The sequence below is a fragment of the Oncorhynchus nerka genome, linkage group LG24 (assembly GCF_034236695.1).
Source record: "Oncorhynchus nerka isolate Pitt River linkage group LG24, Oner_Uvic_2.0, whole genome shotgun sequence".
NCBI classification, from domain to species: domain Eukaryota; kingdom Metazoa; phylum Chordata; class Actinopteri; order Salmoniformes; family Salmonidae; genus Oncorhynchus; species Oncorhynchus nerka.
Genome location: NC_088419.1, coordinates 53,092,656 through 53,114,407, shown reverse-complemented (window position 1 = coordinate 53,114,407; position 21,752 = coordinate 53,092,656). Strand labels below are relative to the sequence as shown.

Genomic DNA, 21,752 nt, shown 5'->3' with positions numbered 1-21,752 from the left:
AAAGTAAGTAATACCATCATGTCTTGCAACTGTCCTAGCCTACTACAAGGTTGAAATATAATTTCTGTTGTCAGTTTTTAGGGATATTGGCTGGCAATCCTCCTGCAGATTGCAGCTGCAGGGCTTGGTTTCCTATTCACTGACAAGGTAATGTTAGGACCCTGAAAGCCGGTATTTTGCTGAGAATTGCATCCTCTGCAAAGCCAAAGCAGAATTGAATTCTCTGCATGCCACCATTTTAGAATAAAAGTTTCACCAAAATTAAACAAATTTGCTTGTAGGTATCAGAGATCACTGAGATGTTTTCTGGTGTTCTTTCAGGTTTCGGAGAGGACTGAAAAGTTGATGAAAAGGCAATCGGGATGATTTGGACTTGAAACATGTTATTGACTTTGTTCTGAAACAGGTTAATTACACTGGTTCAGTTGGTTGGAGCATGGTGCTGGCCATATAAATAGAATTACTAGAATTGTGGATTTGATTTCGTTATGGGCCTCATATACAGAGTATTTGTGTATTGGTGTGTTCAGATGAAAGAGTCTGCTAAATGAAAATATGACTATATTATAACATGATCAATAAATGGGGAGAGGGGCATCACATGAATCATTAATAATGTACTAATTACTAAAGAATTACAGTATATAAATGACCTTTGGGAACAACCTTTGCTATGAAAATGAAATGAGAAGAAATAGACCACAACACTACGCACTGCATACTGACAGAACAGTGGACAGCGGACTGCTGAAATACTTCCTGTATTAGCAGAATCCAAGAGCAATTTAGCACAACCTACTATCATAGAACAGAATGACAGAACTGCAGTGAAGCAACTCAATCTAAACCTGGAAATGTTTATTCACTATAATTCATGAGTTGGCTTTGTATCAGAATCAGGGGTTTTAGAGCCAGGCCGGAACAAAATCCTGCACACCCAACAGTCATGCTCACGAATGTTATATCCACGGTATTTCCACAGTGTTCAACACCATGTGTGGCTATGAGGCCCAGAGTATGGAGCGGAGTTCGACAGGGGGCGAGCGTGTACACCGCTGGCTGCCTACCGTGGGTCTGCTCTGCTTAGAAGTAAGACATGGCTCAGTAGTTCACATTTGAATTCGATTGGGGAAAAACATGTTTAGTTTGCTTGGCTGGATATTCTAAACATAGTCGATCCCGTGCAGATCAGACAGGTGCAAATCCCTTTCGAGTGAAATAGCAGTCCCAAATTAAATATATTTGTTTTTACTTGCTCTGGATGTCTTTATGCCCCAGTTAAGGCAACAAATGTCATTTTCAAGTCATTAGGAATCAACTGTATGCAGGACCAGTAAGAAGATGGCACGTACAAATATACAATTATACCATGTAGATATTTAGTGAATTGTCAGCTGCAGAGGGGCCATAAAAAAAACACAATTAGATTAGCTCTCCAATAATATATTTAATCACATTTCAAGATATAAGTTCAGTTGAGAACAAGCAGAAACCCATAGGAAGCTACACAAGTCACAGAGAACAGGAAGACAATGCTTGACATTGGAAAAGCTCTAATGAGCTAGTGTTCACAGAGTGGATGAACATGTTGATTAAAACGTTGCATGAGATCGTGTTAGCAAAGAGGCTGGAGAAAAATAACACAGACTCTAAAAAGACATGGGAACGAGTCTTGTGTTTCTTTAAGGACACTTAAAATAATAATGACCATGAAAAAGCATATCATTTAAATATGTATTTGTGTTTTGCATGTGTGTGGTTTTTTTGTGTAATATGTTGGTTATGTTAAAGATGAATTCTGGGGGGGAAATTGTCTATACAAAAAAAGAAAGCCAATGCTCTCTAAATAAACAGAAAGACGGTGCTTTCAAAAGGACTTGAAAATATGAGTCATTGTACAGCATGTTTGTAGAATGCCCAACCTTATTTCTCATCGTGTACCAAGTTTTTGTGTCTTTTTCTTGCAAGCCGTGTATAAAGAAGGTCCAACAGAGGGGAAAACAAGATGGTGGAAGAGAGCCTTCCTTCACTAGAGAAAGACTAGACAGCAATGTTTGGTGCCCTGCTTCCTGGGACTTCAATAATAAATGAGAGGGCCCTCCTCTTGGTCCATTGGAGTTGTTTAGCAACAACTTTGAACAGAAGTAGTCTGTACGCACTGTGAATCTCTGTACTTTAATGTCAAAAGATTGTTCAAGAGAGCGCCTGAAGCCAAAGACATTAACTATTTAATATATGATTTCCAACAACAGGAAATGTCAGAATATTTTATTTTAGCATTCTACAAAATATGAACCTTTCTACACAGAGTGTAAAAAACATTAGGAACACCTTCCTAATATTGAGACACACCCCCTTTTGCCTCAGAACAGCCTCAATTTGTCGAGGCATGGACTCTACAAGGTGTCGAAAGCATTCCACAGGGAATGGCCCATGTTGACTCCAATGCTTCCCACAGTTGTGTCAAGTTGGCTGGATGTCCTTTGGGTGGTGGACCATTCTCGATGCACACAGGAAACGTTGCAGTTCTTGACCCCCTCACACAAGTGAGCTTGGTACCTACTTCCATACCCCGTTCAAAGGCAAGACAATCTTTTGTTTTGCCCATTCACCCTCAATGGCATACATACACAATCCATGTCTCAATTGTCTCAAGGCTTAAAAATCCTTATATAACCTCTCTCCTCCCCTTCATCTACACTGATTTAAGTGTGTGAAGGAACATTTTATGGTTTGTGCTTTTCTAAGAACCAATTTGACGGATTAATCGCGCCTGGGAGGTATCCTCACAATCAGTATAAGCAATTTGGCAGTATGCCCAGAACATTGCTTTGAGAACTGAAAGGGGTATCTCGGTTTCAAGGTCTTAGCTCGGCGAGTCGAAGCCTTGTGAGGTATTGGTTGGTCACATGCATGAACCAAACGTTAATGATTAATTAATTATGAATAAGCTAAATCAGGCAAATACAACTATAAGATAACTAATGGGACTGCCCCGGCAGATCTCCCGAACAACGTGTACTATTGTGCATTAAGTTGGTTGGAACCTCTCCAGCTTACTGATAATAAAGAATGAGTAATTTAATGTTTGACTGAGTCCCTGGTGGTAATTTCCATGACAAGTGGATTTAGCAAGTGACATCAATAAGGAATCATAGCTTTCACCTGGATTAATCTGGTCAGTCTATGTTATGGAAGGAGCAGGTGTTCCTAATGTTTTGTACACTCAGTGTACATGTGTGCTTTGTACAGCAACTAGCCCTTAAATGTTCTGCATATTGATGCTTTTATACATAATCACGGCATTTTGTAACAGTTTGTATATTTGTCATCTCTACGTGTCATGTGATGAACATGTGCGAACACAAATTCCTACATTTCACAGAATGTTTTATAATAAGTAATGTGCATAGCTGATTTAAAGCAAGTGAATTGAGCTGACAGACATAGCCCCTATTTTCATATAATTCATTGTGGGAAACTGAAGTCAACTTACTGTATACAGTAGCAGCACACCTTAGAGCCGTATATGACGCTAGATCTCTACAATTGACACTATGTCTGTTATGTTATGTCAGTTTCCTTACAACAGTTGGCATGAGTGAGAGGGTTTGCTCTTGAGCATCAGGGCCATGAAGTTAAACTGAGCGGGATTGTACTCAGGGATCTCTGTGATGACGCTGTGAGGGCTGTCTGCACTCTTCTGCCGGGACGTGACCCTGTAGTGTGCGTTGACGTTCCGGAGTGGGTTGTATTCCGGACAGACGCCATCCGGACAGCGGAATCCTTCCTTGATGACGTAGCCCAGCTGAGAGATTGCCACAAAGCCATTCCTGTAGGTCAACATTTTGGTGACAGGAGCGTAGACGTACTGGACGAATAACAGACTCCCTGGGACAAAAAAAATGATACACAATATGCAGTGTTAATTTGTGTATACCAATATGGGTTTGATATATGGTTTGAAATAGTAGCGGGCAACATTTATTTCTAATAGTAGTAAACAAACCATGTAAAAAAATTTTTTTTTAAACTCAAATGTAGTGACCACATACCACTAGCAACATCCCAGACTTTAATAGTTCTATCCTGTGAGCCAGTGAAGACGTGCTTGTCACTCTCAGAGAACGCTGCACAGAGAACCCCTTCAAACAAGAACCCCTGTATTTCAAAAGGTACAAACACATTTATGTCAATGAGTCAATCTGAGGTGTGTCTGAAAAATAGATTCTCCCTGACTAGACCGTTGACCTTTAACCTCTGACCTTGTACTCCATGGTGTGATCCAGCACCAGGGGGGTCAGCCCCCACAGCCTCTGCACGGCGTCCTCTGAGCCCACCAGGGCGTGCGTCCCCCAGTTGCTGGTCGTCACGCAGTTGACCCTGCTGCGGTGGCCATCCAGGGTGGCGGTTGAGGCGGACTTGAAGTCGTACATGGTGACCTTATATTAATAAGGAGACAGGACACAATGCTAGCTTCAGCAACATCTTTACTAAGTTAAAACTAAATATCTTGTAGGCCTACAGAGCATTATGGGTAACGTCGGCCAATGATGCTACAGACCTCCCCGCAGGCCGTTCCGTACAGCAGCCTACAGTCTGGGAGCAGGGCCATGGAGGAGACGGGCGAGTGGAGCAGGGATAGGGCAAACCTCGCGGAGGGCCCCTCCACGCTGGGGAAACTGTCCCTGGCCGTGATCTCGAACAGACACACTGAGTCCTCGTAGGCCACGGCCATGTGCTTCTCCTGGCCGCCAATGGCCATGCAACGCACCGTGGGCAGGGTCTCAGGAGGTGGGATGCACAGGGTCTCTTTGGGGAAGGCTAGGGGGTAGATGAGGACCGTGCCAGTCGTGAGGCCACAGAAGAGGAGTTTCTTGTTCTGGGCCAGCTCTAGGCAACACACCTCAGCAGAGACGGCCATGGTGTCAGTGGAAGAGCCTGAGACAAACAGGAGAGAGATTCTCTTTAACAGGCCCCCATTGTCAAATACAAGCAATGTGTGTTGCATGTGGATATTGAAAACATACAATGAGACATGTCCGTTAGCCCCTCTAGGTTCACATTATACACTCACATTTGTAACATTATTTCGTATTCTTTCTCTATGATAAATACAGTGGGGAGAACAAGTATTTGATAACCTGCAAAATCGGCAGTGTTTCTACAAAGCATGTAGACGTCTGTAATTTTTATCATAGGTACACTTCTTGCTTTCTTTTCTTTTTTTACCCCTTTTTCTCCCCAATTTCGTGGTATCCAATTGTTAGTAGCTACTATCTTTTCTCATCGCTACAACTCTCGTACGGGCTCGGGAGAGACGAAGGTTGAAAGTCATGCGTCCTCCGATACACAACCCAACCGCACTGCTTCTTAACACAGCGCGCATCCAACCCGGAAGCCAGCCGCACCAATGTGTCGGAGGAAACACAAGTGCACCTGGCAACCTTGGTTAGCGTGCACTGCACCTGGCCCGCCACAGGAGTCGCTGGTGCGCGATGAGACAAGGATATCCCTACCGGCCAAACCCTCCCTAAACCGGACGACGCTAGGCCAATTGTGCGTCGCCCCACGGACCTCCCGGTCGCGGCCGGTTACGATAGAGTCTCTGGTGGCACAGCTGGCGCTGCAGTGCAGTGCCCTTAACCACTGCGCCACCCGGGAAGCCTATCATAGGTACACTTCAACTGTGAGAGACGGAATCTAAAACAAAAATCCCAAAAAATCACATTGTATGATTTTTAAGTAATTCATTTGCATTTTATTGCATGACATAAATATTTGATCACTTACCAACCAGTAAGAATTCCAGCTCTCACAGACCTGTTAGTTTTACTTTAAGAAGCCCTCTTGTTCTCCACTCATTACCTGTATTAACTGCACCTGTTTGAACTCGTTACTTGTATAAAAGACATCTGTCCACACACTCAATCAAACAGACTCCAACCTCTCCACAATGGCCAAGACCAGAGAGCTGTGTAAGGACATCAGGGATAAAATTGTAGACCTGCACAAGGATGGGATGGGCTACAGGACAATAGGCAAGCAGCTTGGTGAGAAGGCAACAACTGTTTGCGCAATTATTAGAAAATGGAAGTTCAAGATGACGGTCAATCACCCTCGGTCTGGGGCTCCATGCAAGATCTCACCTCTTGGGGCATCAATGGTCATAAGGAAGGTGAGGGATCATCCCAGAACTACACGGCAGGACCTGGTCAATGACCTGAACAGAGCTGGGACCACAGTCTCAAAGAAAACCATTAGTAACACATTACGCCGTCATGGATTAAAATCCTGCAACGCACGCAAGGTCCCCCTGCTCAAGCCAGCTCATGTCCAGGTCCGTCTGAAGTTTGCCAATGACCATCTGGATGATCCAGAGGAGGAATGGGAGAAGGTCATGTGGTCTGATGAGACAAAAATAGAGCTTTTTGGTCTAAACTCCACTCGCCGTGTTTGGAGGAAGAAGAAGGATGAGTACAACCCCAGAACACTATCCCAACCGTGAAGCATGGAGTTGGAACCATCGTTCTTTGGGGATGCTTTTCTGCAAAGGGGACAGGACGACTGCACCGTATTGAGAGGAGGATGGATGGGGCCATGTATCGCGAGATCTTGGCCAACAACCTCCTTCCCTCAGTAAGAGCCTTGAAGATGGGTCGTGCCTGGGTCTTCCAGCATGACAACGACTCAAAACACACGGCCAGGGCAACTAAGGAGTGGCTCCGTAAGAAGCATCTCAAGGTCCTGGAGTGGCCTAGCCAGTCTCCAGACCTGAACCCAATACAAAATCTTTGGAGGGAGCTGAAAGTCCGTATTGCCCAGCGACAGCCCCGAAACCTGAAGGATCTGGAGAAGGTCTGTATCGAGGAGTGGGCCAAAATCACTGCTGCAGTGTGTGCAAACCTGGTCAAGAACTACAGGAAACGTATGATCTCTGTAATTGCAAACAAAGGTTTCTGTACCAAATATTAAGTTCTGCTTTTCTGATGTATCAAATACTTATGTCATGCAATAAAATTATCTATGATAAAAAATTACAGACCTCTACATGCTTTGTAAGTTGGAAAACCTACAAAAATCGTCAGTGTATCAAATAATTGTTCTCCCCACTGCATATCCCTATGAACTTTTGCTTGACAATTTTCAAGTAGGTCATATTTTTCACCCAAACATAAGGTGCACATATGTATTTTTACCTGTGTGACAATTCCATGTAATCACTTCTTTCTGGCCTACGTTTCTAACATAGTACACCGTGTCACCATCTTTAGTGAGGGCAACCTGAGGGCACCCGGCTGGAATGCAGCAATTGGGTCTCTGCTGAGGGTTGTTGGGTGAGGGCAGATGCCACAGCTTCAGGTAGTAGGCTGAGGAGGAGGCGGAGACGACAGTGCCCTCATACAGAGCCAGAGTGGTGACAGGGGCATCCATGCCAAGGAAACAGTCAAGGAGGTTTCCTGTGGTCATAGACCACACCTGTAAAAAGCAGAGCGGATCAATGTTAGCCTGGTCCCAGATCTGTTTGTGCTGTCTTGCCAACTAGTAGGTGCCGGGAGCACCGGTTCGTGTCAAGAACTGCAACGCTACTGTGTTTTTCATGTTCAACAGTTTCCCGTGTGTATCACGAATGATCCACCACCCAAAGACATCCAGCCAACTTCACACAACTGTGTATACACTCAGTGTATATTTGGGGCACAATTTAGAAACGTAGGATATCACAAGGCCACATTATCTAGGGATGTTTCATCAAAGTTGTAGCTATACCAATGACAATGGCAGTTGGCAAAACACACAAACAGATCTGGGATCAAGATAAGACATTTGGATCAAAGTTCGTCATTGGGAACAAGTGACTTCTTTGAATAAGCCCAGTATGTGACTTGACATCTATATCCTCTATATTGCCATCTATATCAATGCCATCTATTATCAGTAATAATCAATAACTACAGTACAGTCTAGAAACAAGTTGTATACAAGTGCATCATTTTCTTGGGTACCAATTAACCAATACTGACCCGTATAGTCTGGTCCTCAGAGCCCGAGACGACCACTCTGCTGTCGCTTGACACACAGGCACACAACACCGTGTCCTCGTGGTGCAGATCCAGGAAGCTCTGGACACAGTCTGACTCTCTATGGAAAAGGACCAGTGTCCTCTCACAGCCTGTAATGATATGAATATTACTGTATATAATAGTCATTTGCCAGACACTTTTCCAGTTAGCACATTCAGTATATGTGGCCTAGCCTGGTCCCAGATCTGTTTGTGTGGTCTTGCTAATTCCTATAGTCAAGAAGTCAGCAAGACAACATGAACTGATCTAGGACCAGGCTATACAGTGCACTCGGAGAGTATTCAAACCAATGGACTTTTTCCACATTTTGTTATGTTACAGCCTTATTCTAAAATGGATTAAATATGTTTTTTTCCTCATCAATCTACACACAACACCCCATAATGACAAAGCGAAAACGGGTTTTAGACATTTTTGCTGATTTATAAAAAACCAGAAATACCTTATTTACATAAGTATTCAGACCCTTTGCTATGAGACTCGAAATTGAGCTCAAGTGCATCCTGTTTCCATTGATCATCCTTGAGACGTTTCTACAACTTGATTGGAGTCCACCTGTGGTAAATTAAATTAATTGGACATGACTTGGAAAAGCACACACCTGTCTATATAAGATCCCACAGCTGACAGTGCATGTCAGAGCAAAAACCAAGCCATGAGGTCGAAGGAATTGTCCGTAGAGCTCCGAGACAGGATTGTGTCAAGGCGCAGGTCTTGGGAAGGGTACCCAAACATGTCTGCAGCTTTGAAGGGTCCCCAAGAACACAGCGACCTCCATCATTCTTAATTGGAAGAAGCTTGGAACCACCAAGACTCTTCCTAGAGCTGTCTGCCCAGCCAAACTGAGCAATCAGGGGAGAAGGGCCTTGAGATGAGATGACCAAGAACCTGATGATCAATCTGAAAGAGCTCCTGAGTTCCTCTGTGGAAATGGGAGAAACTTTCAGATGGACAACCATCTCTGCAACACTCCACCAATCAGGCCTTTATGGTAGAGTGGCCAGACAGAAGCCACTCCTCAGTAAAAGGCACATTTGCCAAAAAGCACCTAAAGGACACTGACCATGAGAAACAATATTCTCTGGTCTGATGAAACCAAGATTGAACTCTTCGGCCTGAATACCCAGTGTCATGTCTGGAGGAAACCTGGCATCATCCCTACGGTGAAGCATGGTGGTGGCAGCATCATGTTGTGGGGATGTTTTTCAGCAGCAGGGACTGGGAGACTAGTCACGATCAAGGGAAAGATGAATGGAGCAAAGTACAGAGAGATCCTCGATGGAAACCTGCTCCAGAGTGTTTAGGATCTCAGACCGGGGCGGAGGTTCACCTTCCAACAGGACAACGACCCTAAGCACACAGCCACACATTTACAAACATTTACAAAAAACTGTTTTTGTTTTGTCATTATGGTGTATTGTGTGTAGATCGATGAGGGAAAAAAACTATTTTAATCAATTTTAGAATAAGGCTGTATTGTATCAAAATGTGGAATAAGTAAAGGGTTCTGAATACTTACCGAATGCACTGTATGTGGCCCATATGGGAATGAAACTCTACTCCAACTACCCTGAACCATAGAGACACAGAGGTAGGCTACATAGTGTCAATGCCATTCATGGGGTTCCTCCTAAGGTCCTCCTGTACTGTAGTACTGCTACCTGCCAAAAGTATCCTTTCGTCATCTGAGGCGGAGAGGAAGGTTGCACAGACTGGAAGCTCTGTGACTGTCTGTCTCAGAGTCCACTGTGACTGTCTGCCCTGTACCGTGCTGGAAACCTACAAATGACAGATGGTCGAACAGAATGCGATGAGAAACCAATTATGCCATTAAAATCAGAAATACAGTCTATCTAATAGGAAATTGAATCATCCTCCTCCAGGACATGTTTCGACAATCTGTACCTGATAGAGGAAGCCCTCCTTGGATGCTATAAGTAGTCGGCCATTTCTTTGCAGTGTAAGGGTTGCCGTCAGCGTCAAACTATGTGAAGATTTTTCCAAATGTATCTGCGCTGTCTTGTCCTCGGCGGATGGGTGGGAAAATGTGACAAGTCCTCCGTCTGAGAGGGAGACGACCATTCCATTCAAAAATCCAAGAATAATGGAGACACCGGTATCTTTGACTTGGAAGAGTAGTTCTGTTGTGTTAAGATGCCATACTTTCACCTGCAGGTAAAGCAGAAGTGTTACAGATTATAATATTTTTGGGGAGTACATACTGTAAATATAAAAAAGGTTGGTTAACAGAATGATTGAAAAGGTGCATTTGAAGGAAAACTCCTCAAAGAAAATGTATTTGATAGAAGACAATTAACCCCTTCACATGTATGTCATACCTGGCCTCCGGAGTGAGTGAAGACAAGCGCCCTCTCCTCAGACACATGGATATGTGTGGTGGAAGGTAAGGAGTTAATGGACACCGCCTCCTGGGTACAGTACAGCTGCCTGCCACTCAACAGGCTCCACTTCCTCAGACTCCCGTCAGCAGCCAATGAGAGACAGTGAGCGCCGCTGTCAATCACTCTCACTGATAGCACCTTAGCTGAAGAGCATAAATAAGTAGACACACAGATAAATAATTTGCAAGAATAAGCAGAATGTGGATACGCTTGACAGTGATTAATTACAAACTCAAATACCTTCCTTAGAAATACACGCACACACACACACACCCCCGCCCTCACCTGTGTGTCCCACTAAGGTTTGGATGACCTCTAGATCATTGAGGTCCCAGGCAATCACCTTCCCGTCCTCTGAGCCTGCCAGCAGGATCCCTCTCTCTGGGCAAATATCCAGAGCTGTGACCCCTTCAGACAGACAAGACAAGAAGCTGTCCTTAAGCACAGATGTAAGATCAGCTTACCCATGCCATATCCTAACTTTAACCATTGGAGATGTGAAATACAGACTGACATTAGATCAGCATCTGCTGGCTACTTCATCCTACTCCTGGGCTCAATTGCAATGAACAGGCGAATCCTACACTATGTGTACAAACCTTTCTGGAAACCAGCAAGCGTCGTCTTTAGCGCTCCCCCTGGAGGCTGGAGGAAGGTGCACTTGGGGACAAGGATGGGGTCGGGACAGCACGAGAGCCAGTCGTGACACTGGCAGCAGAGTCGTCCTATCAGTGAAGGGTACATCTCAGCGAAGGAGTGGAGCCTGGCCAAGACCTCTGTGTAGAAGAGGGGGTGTCTTTGGAGAGGAAACATAGTATTAGAAGAGAGTGAGATAGTTGGTGAGACAGTGTGAAGAGAAGGCTCTCCTGATACAGTGTCACCCAACCACCCACCCATCCAAGTATAATGTCAATGTTTCTGGTTCCAAGCCAGAGGGACGAGAGTCATCAATAACCTACCCTACAGTTGGTACTCATTCTTTTTTGATCTATTAATTTTTGGTTGTTGTTGTTGCATCGCTCGTAAATATGTGAAATAGTGATCCAGCTACTTTAAACCCAACAGCAGATTTAAACCCAACAGAACGTGCATTAATTGAACATGTAACACTCGACTACGATACCACCCCCCCTGACCCATCTGACCCATCTGTCCATCTAGAAAGTCCAGGGTGGGCTTGAGGAGAATGAAAGTGTCTCGAATCAGTTGAGTCTCGGGGCAGTCCATGAGCTTGGTGCAGAGGGTCAGGTCCTCAATGACACTGGCCACGCCACAGGTCAGAGTCTTACAGTACAGCCACTCACTACTGCCTGTGGGGCAAAGAGTCGCAGCTTAAAGGTAGACTTCGTAATATGACATCATCATACACAGTAAGACAACTTCCTGACATCAACAATAAGAGAATTCAAATCAGCCAAGCCTGTCTGCCAGTATTGGCTCTTCCCACCATTGACTTTTGCACTGTGGCCTTACCTATGACCTCCTGGCGCAGCTCCTCCCAGAGGCCTGCGTGGAGGAGGTGGTAGGGCAGCTCCTGCAGCTTTTTGACATTTGCCACTCCTTCAGCGAACCACAGAGGCTGAGGGGGCACCTTGGCAACATGCCAGGGGAGAGAGTAGACAGGTGTACGTTAATGATTCAACACGACACAACTAACCCGCGGAAACATTGTCACTATGGAAACACGTCCGGTTAGCTTCATGGTAGTATCAAAAGCAACCGTCCATTTCATTAAATGAAAAACATGTCCTCTTGTGCATCTCTATCAATTGGTCTTCCTTAGTTTCAGTTCTTATTTACTGTGATATTTTTTGTGTATTGTGCTCCCTCTAAAAAAAGGCCCTGAGGGTCAGAGACCTTTATCCAGCTCAAATGGACCACACACACACACACACACACCGCACAGAACGTTGATCTACTATTCATCTGCCGTTTGTTCGTGGAAGTCTGTTTTAGTTGACCACCCTGGTGGACGTCTGTCTGACTGCAGACATGTTCGCGTGATTCAACCGCTAAAATCCGTTTGCACTTGGTTTGCAAATCATGGCCGTCACTCTTTTGAGGTGCTAAGGCCTTGTTTGCGTGGCGCTACAGAGGGCGGTGCGGACAGCTCAGTACATCACTGGGGCCGAGCTCCCTGCCATCCTGGACCTCTACATCAGGCGGTGTAAAAAGAAGGCCAGGAAAATTGTTAATGATTCCAGCCACTCAAGCTGTTCTCTCTGCTTTTGCAAGGCAAGCGGTACCGGTGCATCAAGTCTGGCACCAACAGGCTCCCGAACAGCTTCTATCCCCCAAGCAATAAAGCTGCTAAATAGCTAACAAAATGGCTACAAGGACTATCTATGTTGACCCTTGTATTTTACACTATAATGACTAGAGGAGTACACCGATTATTATTGAAAACACATCTAAGGGTTCTTTGAGGTGCCATTCTATGTCATCATAGGAAACTGAACTGAAATCTCATCATTCTGTTACCTTGCGGTCAGCGTCCAATGTGGTCGTCAGTGGGGGTAGGAGGACAGCTTTGAATCGGCCTTGGCTCCAGCTACCCAAGAAGTACTCAGCAAGGACCCTGTGTCTGTCAGCCTGCTGCTCTGATCTCTGGTACCTCTCTCGCACAGTTTCAGTCAACAGCCTATTACCATATTAAATTGCACAGACAAAGTACAGGATTGGAAGTTCTGCCATAAGCAGATAAATACAAGAAGTATTGTCTACCACTGGACTGGAAGCATGCTCAATGGGAAATCTACATTATTAAAATAGATTTTTAGCAAAAACAATTGGCTTAATCTGGGTTTGGAACCCCAGCCCCTAAACCTATTTGGCTGAGATATATAGAGTGGATCTTTACTTGTGGTGGAAGTCGAGCACCGTGACGCCATTGGCCTGTCCCTCCACGAGGAGTTCTCCCAAGTCGTGCCTGAGGCGCACCCACAGTAGAGGGGGGAGGCGGATGAGGGAGTGGTTGGGGGGAAGCCAGTACTGGTAGACTTCAGCCAGGACATTGTCATCAAGGGACAAGATATCACGCAGCTCTGCCTCTGATAGACTACCCCTGGAGAACAGAATGAGTAATAATCATTTGGAAAAGAAATCATTATAAATAGAAGGATGGATTTTTCCGTTTCTAACCCAAATGTATGATAAGGGGGGGGGGGAGTGGGGGATACGGCAGCTTTTGATCTGGGAATTTGTCATGTGGATTGTCTGTAGGTTAAAGTATGACTCTGGCTTGATATTCCAGTGGTCTATTGATTGAAATATCAATGTTGTGTTGTCGGTTAATGCACCAGATGTGTGTGGGCGTGTGTATGTGCGTCACAGGTGGCTGGTGGCACCTTAATTGTGGAGGATGTGCTCATAATAATGTCTAGAATGGAAATAAATGGAATCAAACACGTGTTTGATATCATTCAATTCCAGCTATTATGAGCCGTCCTCCCCTCACAAGCCTCCTGTGGACTGTGTATCTGTGTGTGTACACGAACACCTCACCTAGCAGAAACGATATATCCCAAAGCTGCGCCAACCAGTTGCTTCCCATGCCTCTCCTCAAGGGCCTGGAATAGCTGTGACATCACTTCCTGTGCACTACTGCTCAGGGCCAGGTCAGTCACGGGTGTATAGGACGCCCATCGCCTGGCCATGTCCAGCAGTAGCTTCAGATGCAGAGGATTTCCACTCAGCTGAAAGCTACACAGTACCACTTCACACTGTTCTGGAGTCAGGCTTCGTTGCGCTTCCCTCATGTAGGCATTCATGATCTCTCTACCCTGGTCACATGATAGGGGTTCTACTTCAAAGAAATTTCCCGGCACCTCGACTGTTCTCCGAAGGTTAGCCAAAACTGGAGAGCCTGTATCTGCGGTGGACACCACCAAATGGACATTGGGGGGGATGTCTTTGGGTAGCCAGTGGAGTTTCTGGCCCTGGGTGGCTGAGGACAATTGGTCCAAGGAGTCTAGTATCAGAAGAAGTGTGTCTCCTCGCTCCGACACCTCAGCTAGAAGGCCATGGAAAAACCTCACCAGGTCCTCACTCGTGTGTGCTGTTATTGGGGTGGGAGGTGACAAACTGAACACAGAGCAGATCTGGAAACAGACACTCTGGAGGACACGGCCCAGGTCGGAGCTCTCTGCCGACGTCCCCAGCAACCTGAGCACCACCACAGCCCTAGGGTCCAGGAGGCCACGCATCTCCTGTGCCAGCTTGCAGAGCAGCGTTGTCTTGCCCACACCTGGTGGCCCATGCACCACCAGGGGCGTGTGGCGGGTGTTGGTGTGCTCCCACATGGCCAGGCAGATCTTCCCAAGGAGCCCCTCCCTGCCGCGAAATACGCCTGAACACTTCCCGGCACTCAAAGCCATGTGGTGACTAAGCTCCTGGAGCAGCCAACCTCTGTCCTCTTCCCCCTTCCTCTGACTTGCATCTCCTCCTCTTGCCCCATTCGTCCTCACTTCACCGGCCTCCACTGACGAACCAGCACCAACCCTCCTGGCAATGCGGGCCTTCGTCTGGGACACGAGCTGCTCGCAGAGGCTCTCCAGGTACTGGGCATGCTCCTTGCAGCTGGGCTCAATGGCTCCCTTGCACAACTCCACACTGTGCAGGTTGAGCATGCCCGGCGAGGCAGCGAAGAGATGCGACTTGAGGCCGGAGAGGAGTTCCTGAGCCTCGGTATCCAGCAGGCCATCAGCCGTCACATCCATGTACTGGGCCAGCCGCTTCGGGCCGTCCTTCTTACGCAAGTGAGGTAGCTCCCGCACGAAGAGGATGGCGGAGGGCTCGCTCTCGTCCCCATCTGGAATTCGCAGACCCTCCTCTATCTCATGCTCCGCCACTATGGAGGAGGAAGAACACCAGAAAATGGGTTGATTGGTTCTACAAAATGTGGATTTTCTACAATAAGTTACAGCTAATGAGCAAATAAGCTACCAAGTCATTGCGAATAAATAGTAGTTTAAGTGGAAATGTAACTAGAAAGCCACCAAGACTGAATCTAGCAACACTTGTCTACACATCACAAGGCAGAACATAATAGGTTTTTAGCTTGCTCCTATTCTAACATGACTGGTCTAAGACATTGGCAAGCTCTGACCAGATTTGAAGAACTGGTGTTTTTGTTCAACAGTTATATCCCCGTCTTTTTCAGCCTGCACAGCCGCAGTGCGTAGGAGCTGCAATAATCGAGCCTCTGTGTAGCGCCAGGAAATGACACTGTCATCCTGCAGCGGCCTTCTCTCAGGCTGAAGGTCATTGTAGTGGGGCAACAGAGTTGTGATTGGCTGAAGAACGTAGACAGGCGGAACAGCATTGTTGTCTTTCCTGAACCATTGGTGGAGAAGCCCCACCTGGTCCTGTGGTAGCTTGGACAGCAGCACCTCAAATTGTTTTCCTGGGAGGACACGGGGGATAGGGCGGTGGCCATACCGGTTCCCCAGCAGAGCCTTGAGAACAAGGGAGACATATCGAATCAAATTAAATTAAAACACATTACACCCTGCTGGAATTATATATTTCAAGAACCATTGAATTCAAGGAAAAGAAGAGCTAATTAACATTTGTGCAGGGTTCTCCAACTCCTGTCCTGGCGAGCTAGTAGGTGTGCAGGTTTTTGATCCAGCACAGTAGACAGCACTTACATCCCACTGGGTACACTGGTTGAATCAACATTGTTTGCGCATCATTTCAATGGAATTACATTGAACCAACGTGGAACAAACGTTGGGATACAGGTATCAAATGATCCGTCTTCAGTCTGGGCCACAGTTATTTCATGTCATGGGTTAGAAGAAAAGCCTGTAGCTCTCCAGGTTCAGAGTTGGACCTCTGTGGTAGAGGAACAGTATTGAACAACACTTACAATGAAACTTGGTCCTACGGATACTTTCTTGCAAGCCTCGATTTCCTGAAGACACAGTTCTGTGGTCATGTGGTCCACAGCAATTGCATCCTGGAGACCCCATCTCATATCCACAACCTTCAGGGATAAAGAACTAAATACAGAAGTTCCTCCAACAACACTAACATCACACTTCTCCGAATAATGATCTCCGAATTCATATGAAATTAGAATTAATTGACGTGTGTCTGATGGCGGCCCGTAATGTACTGCTACTCACCTCAAACACTAAGCCCAGACTCTGACAAAACGCTTGAAGTTCAGGATAGGTTTTGTCCAATAAGGCATTCCTTTCACTGCTCATATCTGCCAATGGTCACATCAGGTCAGAAAACACACTAGGTTTTCAGTGTTACCCAAAACTAAACAAGGCTATTCACCGAAAGATTACAAATTAGCAGGGGCGCAACTTTCACTGGGGACAGGACCCCACATTCTGAAATTGCATTCCCCCCCCCCCCCCCAGTTTACTTGGAATGTGATACAAAACGAGGCAACGGTGGGCTTCAGGACCATGCGGACACCTCTGAGCAGTCGGCTAAGGTTGTTATGTCCTCCCAACTTCTAAAACCAAAGTTGCGCCCCTGCAAATTCGGGATATGATTCTCTCAAAACAGATACAATGGCTTGGCCGTTGTAGTGATGATGTAAGCATCTGCTAAATAAGGAATAATCACATCTCTGATAAATTCAGTTGCAGCCAAATATATTGGCACCCTTGCACTTTTCTTAAATAATTCACTATTTATTTTAAAATACATTGCAATTGAAAAAAACTGTCTCCACATCTTATTGGATTTTCAACATTGCAGAATGAATTGTATTTTTGTAAACTTAAGTTTTAATTTAGAGAATAAAGACAAATGCATGGACAAAGTTATTGGCACTCCGGAGCTTGTATTTGGTTGCACAGCCTTTGGCCTAGATAACTGCCAACCAATGAGCTTGCTGCACCATTCTACTGGCATATTTCCCCACTTTCAGCAGCAAAGTTATTTTAATTCTTCAATGTTTGAGGGATACCCTCCAACTGCTGTTTTCAGCTCTCACCATAACTTATGGATGCGATACGTCTTCGAAATATGGGTGTGGCTATGATTGGTAAATTGAAAGCAGACCACTACCTGAAATCTACTTCAGGTAATTTAAATAATCCATCCAAATGTTGGCAAGTAGTGAATGGTTTGGAGTGCAAAAAAGATACACAAGCTTGCAAAACAATTGTTGGAAGACACACAGATTGTAACTGAGAGAACCTCCACTCTGACAGCATTTTCTAGATGCAGGCAGTTTATTTGAGAAGGTCAAGGTATAATTGAGCCCCCTATGAATTTACCTGACACCCCTGTGCTCTCCATCGCCAGGTTCCCTTTTCATCCTTCTCCGTTTCAGAAGTGTGTAAAGCCCTGAAATAAATTGATAGAAAAAAAATACCCTGGCCCTGATGATCTAGACCCCAGTTTCCTACACCTAGCTGCAGGCATCATTGCTCCCCCTTAGCATGTATTGTTAACCTTAAGCTTGATGTTAAGGAAATCCCCAAGTTATGGAAATCGGCATTTGTACTGCCTCTCCTGAAAGGTGGAGATCCTTCGCTACTTGACAACTATCGACCCATATAAAAATTGTCTGCACTGTCTAAGGTATTGTTGTCTTTAGTAGGAAGCTGAAGGCCTACCTCCAAGAAAATAACATCTTAAATGGAATGCAATCAGGCTTAGATCTGGCCACAGCACTGATTCAGCAACATTGAAGGTTTTAAATGACATCCACTGTGCTCTTGACAAGAAGTTACACTGTGTGTCTTTATTAATTTGTCGAAGGCATTTGACACTGTGGACCATGCTGTGTTAGTGCAAAGGTTAAAATGTTGTGGAATTACTGGTCATGGTCTAGATTGGTTTATAAATTCCCTAACAAATCGTACACAATGTGTAATGGTGGATTTTCTCCCACTTAAAAAGATGAGAGAGGCCTGTAATTTTCATCATAGGTACACTTCAACTATGACAGACAAAATGAGGAGAAAAAAATCTAGAAAATCACATTGTAGGATTTTTAATGAATTTATTTGCAAGTTATGGTGGAAAATAAGTATTTGGTCACCTACAAACAAGCAAGATTTCTGGCTCTCACAGACCTGTAACTTCTTCTTTAAGAGGCTCCTCTGTCCTCCACTCATTACCTGTATTAATGGCACCTGTTTGAACTTGTTATCGGTATAAAAGACACCTGTCCACAACCTCAAACAGTCACACTCCAAACTCCACTATGGCCAAGACCAAAGAGCTGTCAAAGGACACCAGAAACAAAACTGTAGACCTGCACCAGGCTGGGAAGACTGAATCTGCAATAGGTAAGCAGCTTGGTTTGAAGAAATCAACTGTGGGAGCAATTATTAGGAAATGGAAGACATACAAGACCACTGATAAATCTCCCTCGATCTGGGGCTCCACACAAGATCTCACCCCATGGGGTCAAAATGATCACAAGAACGGTAAGCAAAAATCACAGAACCACACAGGGGGACCTAGTGAATGACCTGCAGAGAGCTGGGACCAAAGTAACAAAGCCTACCATCAGTAACACACTACACCGCCAGGGACTCAAATCCTGCAGTGCCAGACGTGTCCCCCTGCTTAATCCAGTACATGTCCAGGCCCGTCTGAAGTTTGCTAGAGATCATTTGGATGATCCAGAAGAAGATTGGGAGAATGTCATATGGTCAGATGAAACCAAAATATAACTTTTTAGTAAAAACTCAACTCGTCGTGTTTGGAGGACAAAGAATGCTGAGTTGCATCCAAAGAACACCATACCTACTGTGAAGCATGGGGGTGGAAACATCATGCTTTGGGGCTGTTTTTCTGTGAAGGGACCAGGACGACTGATCCGTGTAAAGGAAAGAATGAATGGGGCCATGTATCATGAGATTTTGAGTGAAAACCTCCTTCCATCAGCAAGGGCATTGAAGATGAAACGTGTCTGGGTCTTTCAGCATGACAATGATCCCAAACACACCGCCCGGGCAACGAAGGAGTGGCTTCGTAAAAAGCATTTCAAGGTCCTGGAGTGGCCTAGCCAGTCTCCAGATCTCAACCCCATAGAACATCTTTGGAGGGAGTTGAAAGTCTGTGTTACCCAGCAACAGCCCCAAAACATCACTGCTCTAGAGGAGATCTGCATGGAGGAATGGGCCAGAATATCAGCAACAGTGTGTGAAAACCTTGTGAAGACTTACAGAAGACGTTTGACCTCTGTCATTGCCAACAAAGGGTATATAACAAAGTATTGAGATAAACTTTTGTTATTGACCAAATACTTATTTTCCACCATAATTTGCAAATAAATTCATAGAAAATCCTACAATGTGATTTTCTGGATTTTTTTCCTTTCTCATTTTGTCTGTCATAGTTGAAGTGTACCTATGATGAAAATTACAGGCCTCTCTCATCCTTTTAAGTGGGAGAACTTGCACAATTGGTGGCTGACTAAATACTTTTTTGCCCCACTGTATATATCTGCAGGCCTCAACCACCACCCTGAGAGCACTTGATTCAGTATATCATGCGGTCCTCAGGTTCATTACAAATCAAAAACATCTTACACATCATTGTGATCTCTACAGCGATGTTGGCTCGTCGTCTTGGACCTTGCGTAGGCTTAAACACTGGTATACACTGATTTATAAGGTCATATTGGGTAAGATACTATTTTCTCTGTTCTTTTTAATCAGGTCGGTAAATAAATATAAATTACGGTCCCATTCTCATTTGCTTTTATCAGTACCAAGAATTAGAACAGGTTTTGGTAGAAATTGTTTTAGTTACTCAGGTCCTGGCACTCTCTCCTGAACATTAAAACAGATGATTATCTAGTCTTGTTGGTGGAGTTTATATGTAAATATCATAGAAGAGTGTAATTGTCTTTAGGACAACAGTTTTTTAGTCGAGACATTTGTGTTTTTTTTAATGTAACATGTAATTGTTGTACTGTATGTGTGTCTATAGTTTTGTTTCATGTTGTGACAGTGTATGCTTTGTTCCCCCTGCTGCTATTGGACCAGGTCTCTCTTGAAAAATAGATGTTATCTCAATGAGGGAAAAACCTGTATAAATAAAAGGTCAAAAAAATAAAATAATAATAATCATCATCATCCGGACTCTTCGATGGTCACTCCAGAGCAGTCCCGTGTTTCATAATGAACCATCTCCAGGGTGCACACATCAAAAATGGTTCAAAGAGAGATGCTGGACTGTTCTGGTGTGGCCAGATCTGAATCACATCCATAAATTATAGCAAGAGCTGAACACAGCAGTTGGTGGAGGGTACCCCTCAAATATGGAAGAATCAGTGGAACGGTGCAGCAAGCTCATTGATGGCTACAAGAAGAGTTTGTCTGAAGTTATCTTGGCCAAAGGCTGTGCAACAAAATACTGGCTCCAGGGTGCCAATCATTTTGTCAATGCCATGTGTCTTCATTTTCTATTTTAAGTTTACAAAAATAAAATTGGTTATGCAATGTTGAAAATCCAATAAGGTGTGGGGACCAAAGGTTTTCTTCAATTTCAACTTATTTTAGAAGAAATAGGAAATTATTTATGTTCAAGGGTGCCAATATACTTGGCCGCAACTGTATATGCCTTGTGTTATAACGCGAGGCTGAGCCCATGTCACAATGAAAATACTGAACCCATACCATTATGAAAATATAGAGCCCAATGCCATCATGAAAAAACACCCACCTGTAAATGTGGAGCTGACAAAGACTCGGACCACGTTGGACCTGAGCTTCAGTCCTTCAGTTGCCTGGCCTCTGAGAACCTCCATGAGAGCTCCTCTTGGCGATGCCATGGTCCTCCTCACCTAGCACTGTCCCAGGCTAAAACCTCCCTCTCATCTCACAATGACCCACAATAATTGCTCAGCTTCCAAAAGTCATCAGAGAAGCATGTGAGCAGACGTATCTATTCTGACTGTAAGCATGTACTTGTGTTACAGTTTTTAGATCATTATTTAAGCATCCAATCCGATTGCCCCTTGTTCCTTGTGCTTCATGTTGCAAAGTGAAATTAGATGCGAGATACACACCTGAATGTTTTTTTCCCCCTCTCCCGTTGAATCCTATTTGTCATATCCTTGGAGATCAAGCTCTCCAAGACAACCTTGGGCCCTGTTCAAATACTTTCAAATTGCACCCTTCGTTCCTCTTTCCCTTGAGGTAATCACCGGTGTAACACTAGCGGGTAGGTGAAAGCCAAGGTTTCTCTGAAATAGCTCTCCCCCACCCAGTCATTGATTGCATTGAGGGGAGGAAGGTAGGATGCCCTTTCAAAGTATTGGAGCAGGGCCTTT

General features: G+C 44.8%; 1 protein-coding gene across 1 annotated transcript; it reads right to left on the bottom strand.

The window, feature by feature from the left end:
• Positions 1-1,432: 1,432 nt before the first annotated feature.
• On the bottom strand, positions 1,433-21,456 carry nwd1 (NACHT and WD repeat domain containing 1). The gene is made up of 20 exons (XM_065008964.1): positions 21,143-21,456; positions 16,618-16,703; positions 16,359-16,475; positions 15,594-15,942; positions 13,991-15,335; positions 13,347-13,550; positions 12,968-13,127; positions 11,960-12,077; positions 11,627-11,796; positions 11,086-11,278; positions 10,772-10,894; positions 10,424-10,629; positions 9,990-10,253; positions 9,746-9,863; positions 8,025-8,173; positions 7,200-7,479; positions 4,565-4,941; positions 4,266-4,442; positions 4,056-4,161; positions 1,433-3,891 (listed from the first exon to the last, which is right to left on the bottom strand). Exons 1-20 carry the CDS (start codon positions 21,249-21,251, stop codon positions 3,584-3,586), a joined length of 4,959 nt encoding a protein of 1,652 aa, XP_064865036.1. The 5' UTR covers positions 21,252-21,456; the 3' UTR covers positions 1,433-3,583.
• Positions 21,457-21,752: the final 296 nt, after the last annotated feature.